At 38.9% G+C, this 25,979-nt stretch overlaps 1 protein-coding gene across 1 annotated transcript in view; it reads left to right on the top strand.

Annotated features, from left to right (window-relative positions):
• LOC140682318 (orofacial cleft 1 candidate gene 1 protein homolog) overlaps positions 1-21,328 on the top strand; it is a 27,081-nt gene extending 5,753 nt beyond the window's left edge. The window contains exons 2-6 of the mRNA XM_072924117.1: positions 487-553; positions 862-1,038; positions 12,464-12,550; positions 15,776-15,859; positions 20,376-21,328. Coding sequence (XP_072780218.1) covers positions 487-553; positions 862-1,038; positions 12,464-12,550; positions 15,776-15,859; positions 20,376-20,590 — 630 coding nt within the window. The 3' untranslated portion in view covers positions 20,591-21,328. The remainder of the gene's footprint in view (positions 1-486; positions 554-861; positions 1,039-12,463; positions 12,551-15,775; positions 15,860-20,375) is intronic.
• The last annotated feature ends 4,651 nt before the right edge of the window (positions 21,329-25,979 follow it).

Below are 25,979 nucleotides of genomic sequence, written 5' to 3'. Positions count from 1 at the left end.
GGTAGAGCTCATTCATTTTTAGGTCCTCTGTGATGAACAGATACACCGGTTATGTAAGCGGACTTAGAAAATAGGAGGACGGGGGAATATCAGGGAAGTCTGTCTATAAATATGCTATATAACCAAACTTTTCTAAATGAAGCACTGCTGTTCTGCAAGTGAAATAGTGCAGTTGCTGTTGAATGCATACTGGGAGACAAGTCTTATAATGTTCTTCATTTGTTGAGGTTTCTTTGCATTAATTAAAATTGGGGAAAAACAAAGTATTTTAATGTGACCTTCATTTGGCATTTGTTTCAACTTTTCTTCTATTTTATTTAATTCTTCCACTTCTGTTGTTCAATTAGTGTTTGACCCCTTTAGCAGAGATTTAAATTAAATGACATTTCAGTGCCATCTCATATTTAAAATACTGTGTTAGTTGTGGATCATAAAGGATGATCTTCGTTCTTTAGCTAATTTATTCATTTAACAATTTCCCTCCAGAAGTTCCAGCAGAAGGCTCTGAAGCAAACTAAGCAGAAGAAATCCAAGTCGGCTGAATTTCTGATGGGTGAGCCTTGCTTGATGAGTTATTGCTCATAATTTGTGTAAGGATTAATTAACTAATTACAGACAAATGGCTGTGGGCGAAATTTTGCTCTTGCTTGTCAGGGTGCAATTTGTAATTATTTTAATCATTTATTCTTTTTTTTTTTTTTTTTTTTTTTAGAGTTAATTTTAACCTAATTCTGTTTTGGCGACATTTGAGGACGATACACTTGAGTCTTTCAGCAAAGGAATTACTAGAAGGAATTTTCTGCTTGTCATTGAAATACACTTTGCTATAATGTGCTCTTCTGACCTCCTTGTTTTCTATAGTAAAAGAAGAGAGAGCAGCAACAGAAGGCATTGAAAATCCAGCTTTTAACATCAGCAGCACAGATCTTTCAGCATATCAGACTTCTGAAGAGAAAGTTATTAGACATGACAAGCCAGATAGCACCCTTGCAGCTCACCAACAAAAACTCGGGCTGCAAGCCCATGCTGAACCAAGAGGTGAGACATCAAACCTGATTAGCCTCAAACGCAGCAACAGTGGTTGTGTTCCCCGTCCAACCTGCACGCTCCGTGGCCTGCGCTGGGCGTTGCCATCCCGGCATGTCCGAGCAGGCGCCCTGCAAACCCTGGGTAGGAAATCCAACACGCTCCCAAAACACATGGGCTGTCTAAATATTTAGAGACCTGGGCTTTGTCTCCATGCTCAAGTGACTCCCTGTGATGGGGTGCAGGTTTTGTGGGCTGTCTGCCAGTGGGAGGGAGTGCCGGGAGTCGGTGCTCATGGCAGTGCTTCCCCCTGATTTGGATTAAGCTGGGGTTTGGAGGCACTGCAGCCAGTCTGAGCACGCAGATGCTGCTCCCTTGCTGGCTCCCTTGCATTGAATAGTTTCAAACAGCTTACAGATCCATGATTGATTGTTGTCCTTAGGTCTCCCATATGCCCTCAGTCAATCGACATCTTGCCTCTGCTTCATCTTTCATTATTTTTTTCAGCCAGTGTTGCTCAGATGCTTGGAGCCGAGCCCTGTTCACTCGGCTTGTCCAGGGGAACAATCCTGGATTTTCAGCTCAGTTTTGATGCAGCACCTAAAAGAACTGCTGCATTGGGAAGCAATTTCTGTTTATTATTTTGTTTTATCCAAACTATAAGGAGCTTAACTTATGTCAGTTTTCCTTTTGCAGGGGTTTGATCTCTTTTAATCTATTATTTAATTACTCAATTTTGAATTATTATTAATCCTGGATGTTAGGGAAAATGGTATCTTAGTAATTCAGTGAGGAAGCAGGTACCAAAGTAACTGGTGTGGCTTGGAACAGTCCTGATCAGCCAGCATCTCCCATCAATCTCAGAAGTGGAGGTGCTGCTTGCTAAGTATCCTTGCCCACTGTGAACCCCGGTATTTAAATGGGTAAGTGCAGGCCGATGAGCAGACCTTCAGGCAGTCATTTTTTAAACATTGGACCTTGTTGTGTTAAGATTTTATCCTTGCGGGACTGGAGGGCTCACAGGTCCTAATGGCTTCTTGCAAAATTAGGTTTGGCTTTCCATTTAGCCTTCATGTGACTCTCTGCAGTGCCACATGGAGCAGGAATTCTTCGTCTTTCCTTTGCAGACTGTCAGAACAGTGATTAAGCAGACAAAGGGATTGATTGTTTTTTAATGAAATACTCTATCTGGCAAAAAATGAAGTCGGGCTCACTGGAGACTATCCATGCTTTCAGTCGCCTCTTCAGAAATTCATGAATAGTTCCCTCAAGAAAACAACACGTTGTTTTAAAAGCTTGAAATGCGTTTTTAAACATTTTGATTTTTCATCTTAAGTAGCATTTTGTTCAAAAAAATCCTAGCTGTATGTAGTCTTTGTGAAAGGAATAGAAATTGTTCCATTTTGCCTGGAATGCAAGGCCTTGAGACAATGCTAAGTGTTTCTGTAATGGGAGAGAAAAGCTTGCCGAGAGTTGGAAAATTTTGTTTCCCAACACTGTGACTCCCTTCTCGACCTTCTGTTCATCCAGTTAGCCAAAAGATCAGTTATTCACATAGCTCTGCCTCTAAGTCAAGGAGCTATTAAAAAGTAATCATCCATTTATACCATCGTAAAAAAGTCTAGATTGGAAAATATCTCTAGAGATCATCTGGTCTAACCTTGCATTAAATTATTCTTAGTCTAACTTGTGTCAGCACTTGTTTGGCAATCACAAGGACCAGTTAAAATTTATCAAGAGCTGCTAATAAGCCAACATCTTCAAGCATGAAATCTGGGAAAAAAGTCTTCAAGTACCTCATGAGCTAAATTTCCTATTTTCAAGTGTAACAATTCTTCGTTAAAGAGGAAAAGAGAAAAGCCGGTTGCATAGGTAAACACATTATCACATTGGTGTAGTAATGTATAAATAGTCATATTTCACAGTCCTCAGTGAAGACTAGGTCTACAGGTACTTTGTGCCTGCATGCATCAGTCTTTTGAGATCTGGGTCCTCTAGAACTCAAGGGATCAGTTCTTTGAGCCTACGTTCCTTTGATTCAAGTTCATAGATGCTTTGCATAGCTGGTGCCATTTAATCTTATAGCAAAACCAGGCATGGTGCTGAACACTATTGCCATCTTCTACCACAGGAGAAACATTTCCACAGCATTCTCTCCTGCCCCTCTGCTCTCAGGAACCACTATGCAGTTCACAAGAGATAGCACAGTATTCTCCCTCTTTTCCACCTGGGATGCAAGACTTGCACTCCATGCTGGAAGCTATTTCTCTAGGAGAGTGTGCCCATACACCAAGCGCAACAGCACAGCCCATGCAAAAAAACACCCAACCAACTGTTTTAGGCTTTGCACCACCCACTTTCCATTTTCTCCTCTTCTTCTCCAGATGCTAATAAAATACTCTCCTTTTTTGGAGTTACCTCCCTTCACAGCTGTTGGCTGCTCTTCCAGCTCTCAGCCTCTAGGCTTAAGTTCAGTTGCTTACTCAATTGGGAATGGCATTTGTCAATTCTAATGCTTGGTGCTAAACTGTGCAGCTTAAAACCAGTTATAACCTTGAGCAAAATTATTTAATCGCTGGATTTAGCAGATTACAGGTTGAGAACACTATATAAACATCAGGCTGGGTTTTCAGGTTAAGCAGTTGGAGGCAAGGCAGAGAGATGGCATTGCCTTTCTATTATCTTTCCACCTATTGCCCATGTTGTTAATGGCAGGAAATAATAGCCACAGGGGTTGCTATAATTTCCTCCACCTGGCAACAGTGTCACAGGCTGTTCCTCTGTCAGCAATTGCCAGAGGGAAGTGTTCTCCAGAAAAATCTCCACCTACTTTGAGATGTCTTCTTGCACACCTCCATACTACATATACTGGGAAGTAGTGTGAGTAGTCAGCTGCATGTTCAAGACAGCCTTAAAACCTGTTCCTGGAATTGGAAATTTGTCTGCAAATTTGTCTGCACAGGGGGTCCTTTACAGAACACCCCTTACCTGGATATTAAATAGCAAGTGGAAAGGCCCAAGACACTGTAAATTGTCTGCACCTGCCCCCAAAGAATTTAATTCACATATGTGTTTGTGCTTTTTCATTTTTTTCCTCCCATAATAGAATATCTTTTAGAACGAAGAGTTTGCGAACTCATTCTTATTGCAAGAAGTTTATTAAAATTTTTGGTATTTTTGTTCAGAGAGTTTTTCACTTTTCAAATTAGATTGGTGGAGGCTGTTCTTGTGACTCAAAGTGCAAGGCTCCTGAATCCTTTGCTTGTGGGGAAACTGGGGCAGAGTGTGAGACCTTCTCTGCTGCCATCATGCAGATGTTCGACAGAAATAAAAGCTCTGATCCTAAGTCCATTCCTTTTTTCATTAGGTCATCCTGTATCTTTCACTGTTCTATTTTCTATGATGGACAAAATTCCAGATTTTATCATCACTGGTAGCCTGTTGTTTCGGACTAGGCCAGTGAGTAACTTTTTCTGCTCTTTGCTCTTCATCATCAGTGAAGTCCTTGTACTATTGTTAACTGTTATAATCATCCAGGGGAACTGCCTGGCTATTTACTCAGATTAATCTCCTGATTTTTCAGTCAACTAATTGGTTTCTATCCTATTTTCTCTTCTGGATTCTATGCTGACTTTTTGCTGATTGCTGCTGTCACCTTAATTTCTTTCACATATTGTTTATGAAATTAAGTTCATCTAGCAGCAGCCTTGTAGTTGACAAACTGTAATTTTTTTTATTTCTTAAAACACTCAGTTTCCTCATGGCTAAATCCAACCAACCCTTCTGCCTTTCTCCCCCTCATCGAACATTGAATTGCAGAGATTTTCATGATGACCACCCCAATGGAAGGTCTAATAGATAAATTACCCTGGGAAAACTATTAGGGGTTACTCACCCAAATCTTCAAGAACCTGTGTCCACCAGCTCCTCAGTTGTCAGACACTTGATCTCAAGGTGAGCCAATATCAGTTTTTCTCTTTTCTGCAGAGGGGTTTAGACCTAAAATACTTTGTAGAGTGTCCTAAAATTCAGGCTGGCTTAGTAATATTCCTAAAATTCAGGCTGCCAAGCAAAGAGCTTCCAGCAAACTGTCATGACAGAAACACTGAACTTCCAGGAATAATTCTATCTTTGTCTGACAGCAGAAGACAAGGGCAATTGCTCAACTTCAAATGGATGATGTATGTTACAAGCAATTCTTAAACACAGGACTACTGTACTTAGGATTTTATTATAGGCCTGTAAAGCAGATGTTGTTGTATTTTAGCATTCAGTACATTTTTTCCTCAGCTGCTATCAGAAAAAGTCCAAGTGCCTTATACCAGTTTGTGCTTTTTAGTGCGCATCACAGCGATACACAGATTTGGTCTAGCTAATGCTGAGAAGAGCCCTGTGGGATGGCACTGCTCACATCTCCACAAAATAGGTAAAATTTCCAGCCCAACCATACAGAGAGAATTTATGTCAGATCAAATTAGAATGGGATCTTTCTGCGGTGTCAACCACACATGCAAGCTGCAGAATCCAGGGATGGGGCTTTTTGGGCATATTCCTACTGCAGGGCCTACCTTGTAGCTGGTGGCTGCATGGGCACCTTTGGAGACTGTAATAGTCTGTGGCTTTTGCAAGGAAGATAAAGGAAAGGCTAATGGTATTCTCCTGTATGCTGTGCACTGGTAAATGGCTTGAGGCAGTCTGACCCTAAATATTGATGGTTCAGGTTAAAATTATCTCCAGATGACAATAAGTATTCATTTTTTTCCCCATTATTCCCAATACACAAATATTTTTTCAAAACTAGATTGTCTCCTAAAATAAAGAAGCTCTAATTAATTCTACCATTTTATCTGCAACAGGCGCTGTTAACATCTCATATCATGCTCCAATAAATTTGCCCACAGAGATTAACAACATCTGAGGGGAGAAAGAAAAGGAAAAATGGAGGGAAAGAAAGCCTTTTTAATTGAAGACCAGGAAGTATTATTCTAATTAGCCCAGGTACAGAATGGCATTAGCAGGGCTATACTGCTTCTGGGAGCAAATTAGTGTCTGTATGGATCTCTGCTGCATCACCTCCAAGCTGCAGAGCTAGGCTGGGTGTACCTAACACAGCGCTATAGATATCCTACAGGGAGAATCCCACTGTAAAGTAAGAGCATCTCTGCTCCTTATCAAAAGCTAAAATAGAGAGAGAGAGAAGTCTTTGCTAAGGAACAGTTGCTGACAAAAGTTGTTCAAATGTGTAAGGAAAGTGTAAGGCCTTCCTTGCTCAAGAACGTAACCAGGCAAGGACCTTGATGTAGGAATACACAGGTGAAAAATCTTTGTGAAGGAGCCATGTGGGATACCAGATTGCTAAAAGTATCAGCAACTGCATTGAGTTCAGCCTGTTTATAGAGGGCTAGAGGCTGACACTTTTTGAATGAGTCTAATTTTATTCCAAAGAAGTGGCAGGAACCCATTGGAGAAACAGCAAACAGGCATCTGCTGCAAATTCATGTTTGTGCTGCGTATGAAGGAAATGGGAGCTTGTAACACTCCTGCTTTGTACTGGACAAAGTGATTTGCATAAAGGATGGGACCAGAAATATGAATCAAAACCGTACACTTTTTTTTTCCTTAAACAATGGCAAAGTTTATATCTAATAATTCAAGTTCTATGTATGTGGTTCCATGCTTTCTGATTCCAACAGGGACTTTGAAATGGAAATGCCAAACTTGGTATGCAGGGCATGATGGATCACCATGTATGCATAGGAATAAAAGGGTTGTCATTGGAAGTAATTTTGCGTTGAATTACACAATGTGTAATCCAATTGAAATCAGCAGAACGGCACAAGGTGTAATGTAGTGTGCAAAACGTGATCCATTGCATGCAATTTTAACGGGGATACCGCACTACTCATCTAAGTAATGTGCTAAAATTGAATTTGTGAAAGGTAGGGGCAGAAGAATTGTGAAGAATGGATGCATTTTATAATTGGGAAAATACTTTTTCAGAATGTGACAGAATATATATTTTTAAGGCTAATTTATTACACTTGGAAATTGTTTGCTTCGTAATAGTGCTGTCAGATCCTCAAAATTTGGCATGTTACCCCACTGGCATAGAGTGGGACCAGCCAAGCCTGTCAGCCTGGGAGAACTTGGTATCCATTTTCCCCATTGATGTGTGTCACATTATCTAATACCGTTCCTAAAAGAACTTCATCATCATCATCAATAAATCTTTTTCTCATGCCCTCAACCAACAGCATTTCCCAGGAAAAGTAGCAGGTCTCACACTGGCATCCCTTGGCACAGTGCCCTCTGTTGCCTGCAGGGAAAGAAAAAGGGGAAAAAGAACTAATTCCCATGGTGTGCCTTTGCTCACATAGCAGAGAAGGGGGTAAGTCTTGCAGGACTGGAGTTGGGAGTAAAAAATTGTGGGTGCTGTGAGGGAGATGCGGTGCTTTTCAGGGGTTGGGGCAGGCGCAGCACGATCTGCACTGCTCAGGCTCAGGAAGAGCCTCTTTGACAGTGTTCTGTCAAAGTTGACTAGTGAGTTTATTCAAGACTTGCAATATGAGCATAGACACAGTTATCTGATTTCCTCATTACCTACTGTGTCTGCTGAGGATAAGAAGAATGACATATGATACCTTTAAAATATTTTTTTAAAAATTGGGAAGTCGCCTGATTTAATGAGCGGTGTTTTCAAGATAAAATCTACTGTTCAGTCACTGGCAAAAATGCTCTTCAGTATGAAGATGCCATTAACATGTAATTTTTCATTGAATACTATTAATGAAATTTAGAAGCTCTGTGTAAAAATCCCTACCACTCTTCCATATATTTGATACTCTGGAATAAAGTTGCACAGCCAGGAATCTTATTTTAGATCTACAAAGAAAATATTTATCTATACATATAATATAGAAAATAATGTTAGATGTGTATATCTCAACTAGACTTGAGCTGAGGTAAATGTGATCAATATCCTGGGTCAGTAATAATAATTAGGAACGCAAACTAAAAATATAGCTTCTGACTAATGTTAATTCTTTTTTTTCCTTGAAAAAATGAGAATGGAAAGTATACACTGTTTTATGGACTACATATTAATTCGCTATGTTCTACAAGACTGTGGTTTTATTTTTAGCATCTTCATAACATTTGGATATGAGTAATTCTAGCAATACAAAATTTTGGAGTAAAATCTCAGATTTTTTTTCTTGTGAACGTTTCAAATTTTCCTACATTATTTTCCAGTTTTAAGTCACTGCCTATATGCAGTGAGAACTTATAAATTCACTGGAAACCCATTCAGTTTTTCACTGTGCAGGAACTCCTACTATTTATGCAGTTTTCATTGATGATTTTTCTTTGGTTCTGCATTCTCTGAGATTCTTTTTAAGGCGAAAGGCTTCTTTCTCCTCTCTTGTTCTTGAATTCTTTATTCTTTTAAATGACTTTTTTAGAGTTCTTTATAGCTTTTTCAAAGTACAAAATAGAATAAAAGACTCAAATAAGCAACTTGTAGGTATCAAACTTTATCAATGTAGATACTGAATCATGAAAATGGGTGGGAGTGCTAGTCACAGAAACCATCAAGACTTGAGGGAGGGTGAGTGAAGTAGCTGGAAATGCTGGAAGTCACCCTTTCCCTTCCTTCTAATCTCAAGTCTTGGTTCTTCCTGGCCAAGTTGAGGAGGTCACTTTTTTTTTGGAGGATATTCCACTCTGACCCCAGGACGCTGCTTTGGCTCTCATAAAGAAGTGGGGAAATATGTTATCACAGAGCCTTCAGTCTGGGCTGCTCAAAGGGCCTTGTCTGCTAAGTAAAATGAAAAGTATCCCCAGGGAAATAAGTTGAGTTCTGTTGAATGGAGAATGTGAGTATTTGCTATGATGTTCCTTAATAGGAATTGCAGCTGAAATCAATGCTTTAAGTCAGATGTGGGGAAGGAGGACTACTCTTTTCCATTCCCAGCCGCATCACTATGTTTCAAAAGCACTTTAGGTCAAAATGCTGTCTCAGGCTGGAATTTAATATTTCAAAAATGCTTCTGTCTTATTCTATCTGATGCAAAAGGCTTCTAAAAGTTGCCTTAGTAATGCCCAGTAATGTTCTTCCAAGTCATTGGTAGACACGTGTTGACCGTGCTGCTGTCTGGAAAGGGACTTGTTACTTATCATGGCAAGTTTGTGCAGACCATAATCTGCATACTGTCTTCTAAAGAAGGATGGCTTATGCCAAATTTTTTTTCTCCTATCCTGAAAATCAAGCTTCACTCTGAAAAAAAGCACTAATAATTTTTTATTAAAGCTTTTAGTAGTCAGTCATCTAGCTATTGATAATTCCTTAAGTTTTACTTTGATTGGGAGTCACTTAACAAATCCAGCAGAGTTTTGTCTATTCCTTCATTAAACTAAAAACCTAGATCAGTAATACAACATAAATGGAATAATGGCCTGTTATCCAAATTCCATGCTATACCTTTCATGTGTAATTGATATGGACTACCTGACCTCTCTGTGGAGTAGAGGACAACATAGAAATTCAGCTTAGTCATGCCTTTCCTGTGTGGTATTCTCAGGACATACATGGCATAATTGACTACAGACGTCTTAGTTTAAAAGCCATCTTTTAAGTTTCATCCAGTCCTAGTAATTCGTGTACAGTCCCATGGGCTGTATCCGAGGATTATGCTAATTTTATTAGCAACTCCTCTTGCTTTAATTAAACGGTATAAATTCCCATCTGGTCACTGTTGTGCCAACACCCTTCTTTCCATTTTTATTTTAATGTATAGATAATTTGTGGGTTTGCATTTCAATTCTGATTTCCTGAATTATCCATAATGTTTTTCACATGAAATAACACGATTTTGAGGGGTGAACTGGACTTCAAATTGAGCTAATGGGTTTGAGGGAATCTCTGGATCAAAGTAAAGATCCACGTTTCTAAAGTTGGCCAGGTCTTTTTTGGGAGCAGATTGTCAAAGTAACTTGCCCTGTTGAAAGCACGCACCTATAAGGTGCTGTTCAAAATATCTACAAGCAAGCTCTGTATTAACATTTACTGTGTTTATACCACAAAGCAGAGCAATGTGAATTCCTTAGTAGACTGTTAATTTACATGTTATACACTTTCAAATATTTCCAAAAGCAAATGTGAAATGATTAGTAATCTGCTCACATGCTCACAAAATGTTATTAGCAAAATGCCTTGGGCAGTGTGTTATGTTGACTAAAATTGATAATTTTGTATTTTAAAACTAAAGCAACTCCCACTGCCCCTGAATAATTTTAGGACCTGTCCAGAGCCCAGGCCTCCTAGTCACACCACTTCTCAAGGTGTGTCTTGAGCTGAGGGGGCAAAAACCAAGGGACCCACAAAATAGCAACATCCTCCACCCAGAGCAGTGACCTAAGGTTTGAGTGATTCAGCTCCTCTGAAAATCTCAATTAAAGTTTTCTGTGGAATCCTGCAGTTTAAAATGGCTTGTTATCTATAAAATCACTGTGAGGAAGTGATTCTGTTGTTTACCACTTGTTCTGCTTATGTAAGTTTTAAAGTGTGCATGTTGCTCTGAAGAAATCAAACCTGGTGGTTCTTTTTCCTTCTGCATAACTGTCTGTCACCAGCTGTGTGTGGTTCTGACAGAGCCAAAGCCCTGGACAAAATGTCTCATACTCCTCAAAGTGTTGAGGTTGTTCTGGTTTTTTTTTGAAGAGGACCAGAGACCAAGCTATTTAATGGTATTTGTTAATATATCTTTTTTTGTATAATGGTTTCCATGCCTTGCAGATTCAAATATAACATGACACTTCCTCCTAAATGCCAATTATTCTGTCCAGAAGAGTTGCCCAAAGGTCTACTCCTCAAAGTTACACACCAGACTCACATGGGATATTACAATTCAATAAAAGCTGTTGTGATAGTACGATTGTGCAAAAAGCCTATGCCATAGCTGAATATTGTTTGTATGGGTGCAGAATACGTTCCAGCAATTTACATTTACAGCTATGAAGTAATTGAATAAAGAAATGCATCATCATTTTCTTTTTTAGCACGTAGGTGAATTATTTTACCAACATGTGAAGGGGTGTTCATATAACATCATGGTGCTTTCTGCTAGAGAAAAACAATTACAGTGAATAAGGTAGAATGGCTCTGTTATTGCAGTACATAAGACTTTGATTACATACTGCCAAGATTCATACCAGCCTAGTAGTTGTTGACAGATAAAGTAACAAAAATGAAACTCATTTATTTTTTCTTTATTGAGACCTCAAGGTAAAGCAAATTTTCAGTTCTTGTACTTACTACATTGAAGGAACAGAGACTGACAGTCAAAATGTGCCAGTCCAGAAATATAAATTAAACCTAGTTTCATATCAAAGTTTCATTTAGTCTCTGAAAAGGAGCTGCTTCTTGGATTATTTTTGATCCTGAAACAAATACACTGTAGACAACTGTAGTGTATCTTGGATGAATTAACCCCCTCATACATTTAGCTTTTATGTATTTTCCAGGATATGCATCTATGTCAATTCAAGCAATTAAAATATTTGTTATGGACTTAATTATTTTGCTTTTTCGACCGTTTAATAACAATTTACAGTGTTTGCAAGCCCAGTGAGCATGTGGATGGTTTTAATAGAGAGTAGCACTTTTGCTAAAGAAAATGCATATTTTGAGGAAAAGGCCTTCCCTCTCTGCTTGTGTAAGGAAAATTCTTCTGGCTTTCCCCATCAGTTTTTCTAGGTAGCTAGATACTGTGCTATTTTATGATAATTTTAACAAATTTTTTTTGGTAAATTTGTTTATTTTCTAAAGAGCAGAAAAGTAGCTGTTAAAATAGCCAAGTACTAAAATGAGTGGGTTTATCCCATCAAAATCTTGGATTAGTTACCTGGTCCAACTGAACATAATTGCTGTTCAGATTAATGAGGCAGTTTCCTGGTATCTCCTCTGTAATTAAACACTTCTCTGGTTCAATAAGGTATTAAAGATGCACCAGACGTTGAAACCTCAGTGGTGAAATTTAAAACTGTTGAAATTGGAGAGGTCAGCTGTGAAATACAAATTCCTTTGCAGTATGGAAAATTCACTTGTACGGTGTGTTTCAAGAATAATTTGACTTATATTGGGGATGCTGTGTTTGTAAAATTTTTTTCTTATCTTTCTGACATCTAAATGTGAGGATTTTTTTTCATTAATTCCTGAGAAAAAGTAACATAAAGTGCACTTGTTTCCAGAATTACCTTTTCTGACCTTTCACAAGATGATAATTGCAGTACCAGTAGGCTTAGAGGACTTGTTAAAAAAATTAAGCTTGTAAAGTAGCAAAAAAATGCCCCTTTGCTTGCTGGTGTCGATTTCAAAATTAACATTTTAGTTCATGTGCTTCTAATAATCGCTGACCCTTACTTCATGTGCTTTCCACAGGAAATGAATACAGCAGAAATTACTTTGACCCGTTGATGGGTGAGGAAATAAACCCAAGGCAGTGTGGGATGGAGGTCAGTGAGGAAGGTGAGGCAGAATTAAGTATGTAATTTTGGTGTCAGAATATTCTTTTCCATTCATGAAAATGAGGTGTCAGAGATCACATATGCAGTTCTATTTAAATATTGAGCTTTACAATTTAAATTCTAAGCTTTAACTGCTCTGAACACGATAGGCAGTATACACAGACTTTGATGAAGGACAGTGAGTTAATGGGCAGGTAAGAATGAGGCTGTTCTGTATTAACTCTGCTCTTCTAGCAAAATGAAGCTCGCTCTGAGAGCGTTGTCTACACCATATGCTTTTTTATTAATGAAGTTAGTCCAGAACTGAGCGCTAAGCTCTAGCTTTTTCACAATCCTGCTCCCAAAGTCTTCCTCGGAGAGCACTTTTATTACGGAATTGAATGTGTGTTTGCCAAACAGAAGGAAACTCTAGAGTGAGTAAAAGTGCACGAGGAGGCTTTTTTGCTTTTCTTTTTTGCCAGTTTAGGCGAGATATTTAGTTTTGCTTCTCTGTGGGCGATAGCAACCAGTGGGAGGGTGTGTCAGCAGAGCTGGAAGAGCAGAAGTTATGCATAGGTATGAGAAGAGATTAACCAGGAGGTATTGTCTAGCAGAGGAAATTCTCCTCTGCTGTCACGGCTCTTAGATAAAAAGGGTGGGAACGGGCCTGCCTGAATTTGCATGGACTTAAGTAAGAGCATCATCATGGTAATGAAGTGCTTAGCTCTGCAGCGAGTGCTTTGGCCCGGCTCCTGTTGTTAGGCACTAACAAGACCATAGCACGCAAGAGCCAGCTCTCCTGTGTTGCCCTTTGCTTTTCTAGAGCCTGTGCTTATTTGTATTGCAGAGACTCTCTAGGTACACAGCTGTAGTCAGATCGGAAAAAAGGGTATCTATTGTAATGTGTTAACAACGTTGTCCACTTCTGAAAGTCATGAGAAACTCTGAGTACTTTTGGAGGTTTTAAACTTTTGAGACAAAAACTTGTGTGATTGAAAAAAGCAGGCTCTATTGCATATAACTAACTTGAATTTCTGTGGTCTGGTGAAAAAAAAAAAAAAATTAAGGTTGGATTATATCTAATCCAAATAGTTTCCCCATTCATTGTGTAGGATAGCAGTGTAATATCTTGGAAGTCAGCTTCTGGCTCAGAGTTTTTAAGGGAAAGATTTTTTTTCCTGTTGGTCCTGCCTTGGTTCATCTTATGAAAAGGCTTTATGAGTCATAATCTGCTTCATAACCAGAGAATGAAAAGCAGATTATATTTATGTATCTGTGCATATATGCCTGAAATCATGTACGGACAGAGCGGTGACATAAGGGATATACGGAAATACAGTTCTCATTGGGAGGAGATGTTCTCTTGACTGTGTTAAAGAGGCTGAATGATAAACTTAACTATAAATGGTGATTTTGTATTGTGTGGTGGGGGTTTATTTATTTTAGAATTTGGAAGAGATTCTTAGTCCGTCATCTTGCAGGGTTTGGAGTGGAGAGATGGTTTCAGTCAATTGCATATCATGCTAAGCCTGAGGTCCATGTGTGAAGAGCTGTCTTTTGGTGGTCCTCCTTTTTCTTCCTGCAAAAATATTGCTCAAAGGTTGGGATAACTCTTGCTTATTAAAAGTCAAATAGCAACAGTATCAGCCTCAGCTTGGCTCCGTGGACCCCTGTAGAGCAGTTATAATACTATATTTACCAGTATCTCTGCCAAGACCAAAACATTTACCTTGCAGATATTGAAAAGGTGCCCGGACATAGTCCTGGTTACCTTGGCTCTGTTTGAGCAGGGGGAACTGGGCTAGACGGACTCCAGAGGTGCCTTCCTGCCTTAAGCACTCTGATTTGTCAATATTTACAAAACAGGCTCACTGTCTGGCTTCTTTTTCCTTGCAGAAGTTTTAAATTCGTGGAAGTACCTTTGTATGTAGTGGATGGATTTAAAAAAGTTGGTCAGAACTAAAACTTGGTCCTACATGACCATCCCCTGATTGGAAACCATACTGGTTTACATCTTCTTTTCAGCTAGCAGCTTGTCATGACCAAGAGTCAAAACCAGAAAAACATGAAGAAATCAGGGCACACTTTGAAGTTACACTCTTCTTAGAATTTTAGGAAGCCAGGCCCAATGACCAAAGAGACTATCTAGTGAAAAGAAAATCTTCAGCCACTAACTATTCTTTAATGGGTTATTATGTGAAAATGAAGATATTGGCAATTATCTTTCCTATATTTGATAAATTAGATTTGTTCTGGAAATCTGTATGAGTTTATTATGCCCTGAGAACAAACAATGTCCCACTATGGATTTGCTTGCCCCCTTGCCAAGGGAACATTTCAATGTTGCAGGCTAATAGAAATGTAAAAGATTCTATACTTTCAGAAGAGCTTTGCAGAAGCCACTACCTTCTTTGAAAGATGAGTGCAATTGAAAAACTTGCCTCTGAAATTTCATGGGAAAAGAAATTTATTCTTTGAGATTCTATTGAGCATTTAAAAAGAACCACCCAAGCTTGCATGTAGCTGTACTTCAATCCACCTGCCTTGTATGCGTTTCTTTGGTCTTCTATCTGCTTGTCTTCACTGACAACTTGGAGAATTCAGCATCTGGGAGATCTGGAGAGAAAATGGTCCCAGTTGCTCATTTCTCCCCTGAATGTAGAACCTTAAAGTAAAATTTTTTTGTAGGTCTCATGGAAAAGGGTAAGTGTGCATGTCCTTTGCTGCTTTTTAAAATCTGCAGATATTACTCAAAATTTGAATGAGTAACCAGCCACAAATTCAAAATTCATAGAGTGTTGTAATGACTACTCATATTAGATCATTTGTTAGTATTATGGACAGCAAGGTAAAATTTCTAATGAAGATCCAAAATCATGTTAGAATAAATTGGGTATTTTGATTTTCATTAAGAGTCAAATAGAATTCATCTGGCAATTTGAATATAAACAGTCATTTCAGCTACTCTACTAGCAGAATTTATAAGCCAGTTTCAGTTCAGATCAACATACAATATTGCTCACCATTTAAAATTATATGACTATATTTTTTTATTTGAATTGTCTTGCTTTGAACAAGTGACGGTAATTTTATTCTGAGCTATGAAACTAGCACTGTAAAAACTATCTTCAAGTGTCAAAGGACTTCTTAACTTTTGTATTTTTATATCTTTGTTTTTCATTTAAAATAGCATTTCCTGAAACACTACTGGAAGAAACTATAGCTGTTTCACTGTTGTTTTTTTAAGATCCTGTGAAATTTGATGAGCAAATCCTTTACTCTAAACTGATGAAGCTTCTAGATGAAGAAAACAAGATGCTGGACTTCCAAGGTACATAACAAAGTCAATTGCGTAAAGAAAAATAAAACTCTTTTGAGTCTGCATGTGGGAAGGAGAGAGGGTAATCCATCTCCTTGAACTCGGAAGTCAAAGGGATGATGATTTTAATGCAATTCTGTAAGGTCTTTTTCTCCAAATGTTTTTGTTTTGTGTCATGTTTATGTGGTTTTAACTGTAACTTAAGTGGCGTGCTTTCTCTAGATTACTTCACTGTATGTTGAATTCCACACTTATGAAAGAAGACTGGAAATGTTGCTTATGTGCTCAAATCTAGCAATGGAAATCCTTATTTAAGCTGATAAATGGGTAGGCAATTTGTCTGATGCACAGGTCATGTTACACTCTTTCAGGTTATCTATACAAGAATTTACACTAACAGATGAGTAAGAAAATGTTTTCTGTGGCTTTGTTATAAAATACAAATTGATGTTCCATCTACAATAAAAACAATGAGAAGATATTTCTTCACCTCAAGCAAACAGCCTTACTTTGATTTCACTTATTAAAACCTAGTTGATTCATGAGATCTTTACCATCACAGCCTTTGTACAGAGCCCATGACTGCTGCTCTCCTCTGCTTCATCCCAGAAGTGATGTTTGTACAAGCCCAGCTCAGAGCTGCCCTTGTATGTTTTGCCTATCCACCCCCTCTTTTTTCAGCAGATCTTTTGTGCAAAATTATTTTGTGTCATTTGTATCTGTATGAGGCTTCCTGTTGTATTTCAGCAATACATGGACCTACTCTGTCAGACACGGCAGGCAGTTGCCTACGGCACTGGAGCTCCAGGAGCTGCAACTTGTTTTATGGTTATTTAGTTTATAAGCAACTTTGTTCTAGAAGAGGGAAATGTTTTCATCTGCCTAGAGTTGCAAAATCTCTTGAAGTGGCACTAGTCATATCAGTAACATCTTTGAAACCCATTTTATCTCATTTTGAATGCAAGGGGGAAAAAGTGCAATCATCACAACTAAATTCATGCAGATAGTTTAATCAAAACCCTTTAACTTATTAGCAAGATCTCAATTGTTCTATGTTAATGTAAATTCTGTGACATGCAAATGCATCAGCATGTGTGTCTCACACTCCATGTGCACATCAGAGTCCCCTGTGCAGGCGTGAAGGCAGCAAATGGGGTACACACTGCAGGCCACTGATGTTGTGTGTCTCAAGCTGTGCCTCAGTGCTTTTATTTCTTAAAAGTGCCATGATGGGTATCAGAGCTGGTCCTGTGGGTGAAGCTGCACACTGTTCTATCTGAATTTATTACTTTTCTTTGCTTGGGTGAAGCAAATCCAGAAAATAGAGATTTTCCTGAAGACGTGTAGGTTGTGTAGTTTCCACCTCTGTGCATATATCAGGGTGTATTTATTTCTTCCTGTGTTTTTTACTTCCAGTATTTGAACTAGTTGGTCACTTCCAGCCCTTCTTTTTTTAACAGGGAGCAAGTCTCACATGTAGGACTTCCCTACCAGTTTTATGGAAGTGGGCTGTTGAACAGAGCAGACAAGCATTATTAATGTCTCCACCGAGGGAAAAGCTAATATGGGAGCTTGACCCTTATTAGAAACAGAAAAACCATAGAAAACTAGGATTCATTTGGTTCCACTCTTATAGAACTGCTTCGTTACTTCATTTGGCCACTGAGCTGAAAAATCACGTAGTCATACAGTCCTAATTAATAGATGATCCCCAAAGGAAAGGAAAGAACATGGCTCAGAATTTATATAATTGTATATTTAAAGTATTTTATGGCTGAGTAACCTGTTGGTCACTCTTGTGGTATGTGTTATTTCATATTATAAGGCAACTTTAAAAATTTTGTTTTTAAAGATATAGACTACATGTCTTTTACCTTGCATTTTTCTCAATATACAGTTGTGATCCATGAATATTTTAAATGATGATACATGAATGCCACGTAAAGTAATTTCTATTATATTGTTCTTTGACAAGAACCAAAAAATTGAAGTGCCGGGTTTTGCAGAAAAATTTAGATGTCTGAACCTGGTGCATGAGGCTTCAACACTGAACTTTTTTAGATACAATTTCTGCACGGTTTTCTAGACCAGGTAGCCAAAATTATTTTTCCATCTGGAGTTTGTTGCAGCTTTATGCATCAAACTCATCCTGAGGTGTGGTCTGCTACTGAATATACCCTTGAAATTATCATCTCAGTATATAACTGCGGCTGTCTGATGGACAAATACAGAAGTAAATGAAGTCACAAGTGGTCATGCTAATACCAGAGAGATTGTTTTAATTACAACAGCATCTGCAAATACAGCCTGTGCTGAAGTGATTTAAGCTACAAGGAAAGCATGACTCTCAGGGTTAGGTACATCCAAAGCAATGAAAACTTTTGATGCCTATGCTAACAACTTCAAGCAAGTTCTTAATTAGTTTATCAATCCATTAATGAATTTTCAGACATTTTATCCTCTGTGTATGATAGAGCCACAGTATCCTACTGTGTAAAGTAGTAAAATTTTTAAGACTGGCTACTTTTGTACTGGGAGGATTTTGTTCGTTTGCCTTTGGTCAAATTACTCTAGAGCATGATCCTCCAACCTGTGGAGGATCACAGGTTCAAACAAGGACCAACCTGATGCTAGACAAGTTTGAGAAGTTTTTTTGCAAAAACACTGTGGAAGGAGCAGATCAGCTGAATTAACCCTGTTTTCTCCTTGTTTCCAATACAGGCAAATGAACAACTGTGCTTAAGTGAGCATATGTACCTTTTAATCAATTTTTTTTTCAAAACAAAATTGTAATTTATCACTCTATTTTTCAGAGTTGCTTGCCTTGAAAAGGCTTTTGAAAACCCTCTCTTCTTTTGCTCTTTTTTGACAAAAATTATGCTAATGAGTCCAGCGTCTTCCACCAAAATTGAGTTCACTTGATAGGATTCCTCACAAAAAAATAAAAAAAAAATAAAAAAAAAAAAAAAAAGAAAAAGTATATTTTGACTAATTGTTTCATGTCTATAATTCTGAACCAAATGGTTTTATTCCCTTTTTGACTATTGGTCTACCCTGTGACAGGAATCCACTTCCCAGGATGTAAACTTGCCATGCTCCTGTGCAAGCAGTAAAGCAGCTGATTTATACCAGCTGAGCATATGGCCTGTTGTGTACAGCACAGTGTCAAGGGGAACAAGAGATGCTCAATCTTCTGCTTTTGGCAATGTTTCTTTTCCCCATGCTTCCTGGGTTTTCTCTCTCCTAGCCAAACCCTTAATGTTACAGTAAATTTAAATGTAAATATTGTTTTGTTTATGCAGTTAATAGTTGTAGGTCAAATCACTTTTCATTAGGTTTGTAAAGTGCTACATGAAGAGCTGTGTACCCTAAGGTAATGGTTTGAGTTGTTTATATCTACTGTACATTTCCCCCAACATGATTTTGAATTGTATCCTGTTGTAATTAAATGGAAAACCCACCCTACTTCCTGTGTGTTGGTGGCATCGAGGTGATTTAAGTACTCGGGAGGCTTAACAATTAAAGTCATTAAACAATGAGCAGTGAGCAAAACTGGAAATGTTAATAGCCTGAGTTTTATCTTTCCTTTTCTGGTCTTCATTAGAGAATGAAAGACTTCAAAGGAGACTGAGGGAAAAAAACTCTGTTTTAACTGCTTTCATGTTGTAGGATGGACAAAGAGAAGCAAATAACTAGATATGGCAATTTCTTTAAGAGATAGGCACAGAGAACTATAAAAGCTTACTCACAGAAATATGAAGCAAGACAGATAGATGTGGGCAATCTGATATCTGTTATTTTTTAGTGACCCTAATGTGGAGACATGAGCAAAAATTGTTGTCATTATTTATGATCCAAACTAGTATTAGTACTGTATCAGATACCAATGAGAGGATCTCAAATTTTTTAATATAGCATGATCAATTAAACTGAAAAAAACCCAAGGTTTCTCTTTAAGGCTGACTATATGAATGGGATTTATTTTTATTTATGTGGTGCATGTACCCTTTAGTTCTGCATACGTCACTACAGAGAAATGAGGGGAATGGTGTGGGTGAGAGCAGAACTGGACCCAATTAATTAGGCAGGAGCTGCACGCATACACTATGGAAAGGAATCTAATCATTTGGGGTGAGTTGAAAGGGAGATGAAATGCTTGATGTAGCTTCCTAAAACTCCCATTCAATTGCAGTTATTGCTCCTCTTCCTCAGGAAGGAATGCCAATATTGTTCCAAATCCCAATCCCTCTAAGATTAACAGGTGAGCAAAGTGCTAGTGGAAATGTAGATCATGCCTTTTTAAAAGTACCTAAAGAACAAGCTGCACATACTAAATTTATACCTGAATTCAGATGTTGCACTTGAAGACGCTTTTCCTGGTACTGTCACTTGGCACCTGTCAGTTGTGTTACTGATGCTGTTTCATATTTAAAGCATTGGTGAGTCAAACATACTAACTGAGAAGGTAGTAACCGGTGAATGAACTCCCATTTGCTGAGAGATAGTCTGCCACTTCTGTTTCAAGCAGCCTGTGTCGTCAGTGAAGATTTTCCGGACCCTGTAATGCCTGTCAGCCCCAGTAAGGCATGCGACCTTCGCAGGGAGCTTGAAGATGAAGAGATTCCTTCATATATCGAACAGTTTGAGAGAGATGTTCAGGATGACATAATCATGCTTGGCAGCTTTTCACTGGAGCAGGTCAGAGTTAAGAACTATAAGACAATTTTATCACTCGCTTCATAATGTGATGCTGGCTTGTTAACCTTGTACATCCCAATTCTGTTTCTCTGCCTGGCAATACTGTATTGAAAGAGGAAAGGATAACCATTGTCATTGTCATGCTTTATGTGATTGGCACTTCGCTAAGCTAACAGCAGGACCTTTATCTTTGTCTCCATTTCAGTGTGAATAAAAATAGATTGCCTTCATGGTTTCTTTCCTAAATAGTGGAGGATCTCTGACTGCCATGTAGTAATATTGCAATTGAGTTTCAATCAAGAGACTAAGTCTAGGACATCTCTCTCTGCCACATTTAACAGAGGCTTATTCATCAGTGAGCAAGTTCAGATTGGAGCCCAGGGAGGATTTATGTAGCAATGTTCATTGTACGGAGGATAAGATTATTTCCCCATTATAAATCTGTTATGTTTGTCAGGGTGGCAAAGCTTTCTAAGGTTTTCTTTTTGTCATTTATGGCATAAAGAGACAAGTTCTGGTTCATGTTGACAAAGGCACAAGGTTACAGGGCTGAAATGATACTTTTGGGCACCTAATGACCATTTATCCCTTTGAAAAATCTCATACTAAGACTAGAGGACAGGAAGAGAGATTAATTGATGAATCTATCATTTTTAATTAGCAACATGAGAACAGCGCACTGGCTCTGATGGGCTTAAAATAGGTTATCCAGTGACTGATGGTGATCTAAGCTTTCTTTTATTTTCGGAGAAAGTTTTTAGATTTTTTTTTTCCCACTGCAGGACTAAACCTTTTCATTGCCTTCTGCATGATGCTGAGGGACACAATTCTCTTCCTTACTGCTTTCCTCTAAATCCTGTGGCTATATTTCATTCCTTGTGACTTTTTATAGCTGTATGCATCATGCACAGAAGGTGGTATGGGTAATACTGTTCAGAGAATGTGAAATGGAAGGGAACAGTGAGGGAAAAGGACTCTGATGGTACTAAGAGCCTCATCTTCCCCAAGGGATGGATGGAGAATGAACCTGGGAATTGGTGAACAGAAAGAGCTGCACCTTTCCAGAAGGTTATAATTTGCATTTTAACTATGTTTGGGCTATTCAGATATCCGCAAAGCTTCGTGAGGCTCTGCGACACCTGAAGGAATGCAATAGATGTGTCAAAACTTTGTTTACCCTCCCTCTAAACGTGATCACATGGCTGATCATCTTAACTGGAATATTTTTGGAGGTGTTCAGAGTATTTTGTTTTCTAGATAGAAACAATCTATCTGGTCACCCCCAAACTACATTATGCTTTTTAAATGACAACTACATAAGTGAATTTACATTTAATACAACACAATAGTGCTTTTCTTCCTTTTCTTCCAAAAGAAAGGAAATCCTCATTTAGTATGATTTATTGAGCTGGTCTACCATGAGTTTTCAGAGAGGGACTCATTTTTTACTTGGCAACAAAGAGGTCTTGAGTGCCTGTGTTTTCTGTCCATTCCTCTCACACATCTCTAACTTCAGTTTTTCATGCCCTGCTAAGGAATTTAGTCCCACTGACATGGTATTAGCTGTCACAGCTGCATTCTGCAATAAACAGAGTAAGAAGAGGATCCCTGTAAAATCTGTATTGTCTTCTTGATCAGTGATCTATGCATCCATCCCTTCCTTAAAAAACTAAAGAAATAATGTATTCAGTCCCTTTTGAACAGAATATAGAAGAGCTGACATTGGAAGTAGATGCTGCAAATGTCATGTCATTGTATTGGGTTTATGTGGACAAGTTTTGGTAGTTGTGGGGGTAACTACAGGAGTGGCTTCTGTGAGAAGCTGACAGAAGCTTCCCCCCATATCTAGCAGCGCCATTCCCTGGTGGTCTCAAGATGGACCAAACACTGGCCAAAGCTAGGCCAATTAGAAATGGTGGTAACACTGCTGTGATAATGTATTTAAATAGAAAAAAACCCCAAAAAACAAAAAAAAAAACCCCAACAAAAACCCACAAAAAAAAAAAAAAAAAAAAAAGGCAGGCAAGCTATTGCACAGTTGTAATTGTGGCCAGAGAAAAGGCAGAATGAGAATATCTGAAAGGAGCAGCTCTGCAGACACCAGGCAAGGTCAGTGGAGAAGGAGGGGAAGGAGGTGGTGGAACAGAGATTCCCCTGCAGCCCGTGGTGCAGACCATGGTGAAGCAGCTGTGCCCCTGCAGCCCATGGAGGACCATGGGGATACAGAGATCCACCTGCAGCCCACGGAGGTGCCCACAGCAGAGCAGGTGGATGCCTGAGAGGAGACTGGGATCCTGTGGGAGGCCCATGAGGCCCATGCTGGTTCACGGTCCTGGTGGGACCTGCAGACCCATGGAGAGGAATCTATGCTGGAGCAGGTTTCCTGGTAGGACTTGGGATCATGTCGGGGACTCACACTGGAGCAGCTTGTCTTTGAAGGACCTCATTGTGTGAAAGAATGACACTGGAGCAGTTTGTGGAGTACTGTTGCCATGGGATGGACCCATGCTGAGGAAGTTCATGGAGAGCTAAGCTTTAACTGGACCCCAAGCTGAAGCAGGGAAAGGACTCCTCCCCCTGAGCAGTGGCAGGAACAGCCTGTGATGGTCTGACAGTAACCCCCATTCCCAGTCTCCTGGGCTGGTGTGGGGGGGAGGTAGAGCTGGGAAGAAGAGAGGGCTAGAACAAAGGTGTTTGTAAGGCCTTATTTTCTTTCTCATTATCCTGTCCTGATTTTGTTAGTAATAAATTCAATTAACATTTCCAATTCTAACCTGTTTTGCTAGATAATTTTTAGTGAGATATCTCTCCCAGCCCTTATCTCGACCCATGAACCCTTCATTGCATTTTCCCTCCCTTGTCCTTCTGCAGGGGGGAGTGACAGAGGGCTTTGGTGGGTACCTGGCATCCAGGCACAGTCAACCCACTACAGTCATATTGGTATACCAAGACCTCTAGCAATAATGTGAGCGTGCTAATTCTTGTTTAATTGATCTTCTTTATTCTTTAATGGACATCTTTACTCTTTGATCCATGGGTATACCCCTGCAGCATTTCAGCGTTGATGCTTTCCCACAACAGCTACAGGTTCATTGTTAGACTGCTGCCATGGTCCTCAGAATCTGTTGCTGCTGACTTTGGGATGCTCCAGCTTTTGTTGCTTGAATGTACGTTCATTGGTTTGTAAAAGTCTTTAATTTTGTGCACGGCATTTACTTCTTATTCAGTGGAAAAACTCTTCCCCTTCTCTCTGCAGGTTTAGTGAGTAGCAGATGTACTTTAGCCAGCATAATTTATGATTAGTTAATTTAATCTGCCATAATGACATAAAGTGAGCCTGAAACAAGCGTCTATCAATTTTTCTATTAGAGGTAGCATAATATTTTCAAATGTCTACAAAACTGAGTAATTAACCCTTGGGCTGAGTAAAAGAGTCTAACAGACATCTCCCTCACATTCCTTTGTTTTGACAAAATGGAAAAAAAAAACCCATGGGAGCCCAAGGGTTAAAAATACTAGGTGAGATTTTACAGTATGTAAGACTGGTTTTGTAAGTGAGGTCCGGAAACACACTTGAGTTGCTGTTGTTTCTTTTTAGCCTGCCAAATTTCTTTCCAGTGGGGCACCTGATTTACTCTGAAGGGTTGCTGGAAGTGTTGGCATGAAAAGGATAGCTGTGGATCAACTATCTATCCCTTAGTTTGTTGTTTTTCTCTTCTTTGTAGCATTACAAAAAATGAGGGGCTTTTGTTTAAACAGCAGCTCAGTGTTTTAGATGACCATAATTCAAAGCTTTTGAAAGGGCAAATGCATTTCTCAAAATAATATTTTTTGGTAAAAGGGTTTATGTTAGATTTTAGCTCTGGGACTTTAAGCTGTATTATTTCTTACTTCATGTCCTGTTTTGTAAATGCAAAAACTGAGAATTGGGGTTGGCAGGAAATGCATAAGGGGAGATCTGATAGATTCTTGCAAAGAAGGCATTAAGCAGATGTCAATGTTCTGTTAACAAATGCATTAAAGAATATTAAATTTGGAAAGCAGTGCTGTTTTGTGTGACCTGCCGTGTAGACACAAGGATTTCAAAGGCCCCAGTGACATTTGCTTTCAATAAGGAAAAATAAACTCTGTTGCAAGAAAATCAAAACTTGAGACTGTGTTGTGGTAGAAACTGAGGAGGTACAACCAAGGCTGGATATTCAGAGCACCACAGAAAACCATTTGTCATGAGACAATGCAGGGGCACATGCTTAGGGGTGGAACTTGATCTTACAGGGCAGAGAAATATGCAAGGAAATACCTAAAATAATGCTGACTTACCATGTTTGCTTAAAGATGGGGTGCTCTCAAAACCTGACGGACTGCTGAAGATGGAGCAAACAGTGGTGATTGGAGTGAGATTGCACTTGATGGGCTATACACTAATTAAAATTCCATGGAAAAGTACTACCAACCCTAGAATTTTTTGCTGTTTCTGAACTGAGACAATAAAAGTGGCTAGTCAGTTTTATGTAGGTTCTCTCAGAAAAAAAAAACAACAAAACAAGGTGACTGAAAGGATCAGTACTGCCTCACAAGCCAAGAACATCTTTCCTGTTTGCTCAACCTCCTCCTGCAACTTAGTATTCTTTACCAGGGTAATTTGTTCACAGCCTCCATCTCTCTCTGCCAGTTTCAGCTGCTACATTTACCCACCTGTGCAGGGCATAGCATCTCACAGGACTTGGTCATCTTCTCTACATAATCAGTTTTGATCCATGACCTCAATGTGAATAACTCAAGAGCCTCTGGATGTAAAGTGCAAGTTTTGCTCTTTGCTACCAGCAGCTGAGTTATAGTAGTAAGAAATGAGCTATTTGTTGCAGGTGGATAGTAATAAAATGTTGTCTTTCATCAAAAGATTTACCTTCTGGTTAAACAGAGGTTAATGCCTCAGGGTATTAGATCTAATACTCTTACAGGGTCATTATCATCACTGCTCTGAGTCTTTGCCAAGTCATAGAGATCAATTTATATTATGATGGAGAGCTCAGTTTTCTTTTCATTAATAGTGGATAGAACACGGGTAAAATTTGGTACCATGTACAATGGTAAATTTATTCTCCAATCATGAATTTAACCAGTGGGATCAGACCTCAGTCTGATTAACATCAGATAAAACACCAACACACAGTTGCTTGCATGTTCTACCCCATTCTGTAATTCTGTCATTGAGTCATATCACAGAATGGTTTGGGTTGGAAGGGACCTGAAAGGTTGTTTATATCCTGATGGTACCTACAGACCTCTCCTCATCAAAGCTTTAGCCTACTAAGCATTGTACAGTCTGTTCTGAATATAACCCTTGTGGGAGTATACTCACTTAAGAGCAATGCAGAGTTGAAGGTGACTTTTCGTCAGCAGAAATCTAATTTTTGGCATTTACCAAGACTTT

This window comes from Taeniopygia guttata, chromosome 2 (genome assembly GCF_048771995.1).
Source record: "Taeniopygia guttata chromosome 2, bTaeGut7.mat, whole genome shotgun sequence".
Taxonomy (NCBI): Eukaryota; Metazoa; Chordata; class Aves; order Passeriformes; family Estrildidae; genus Taeniopygia; species Taeniopygia guttata.
This window is presented reverse-complemented; position numbering and strand designations above follow the sequence as displayed.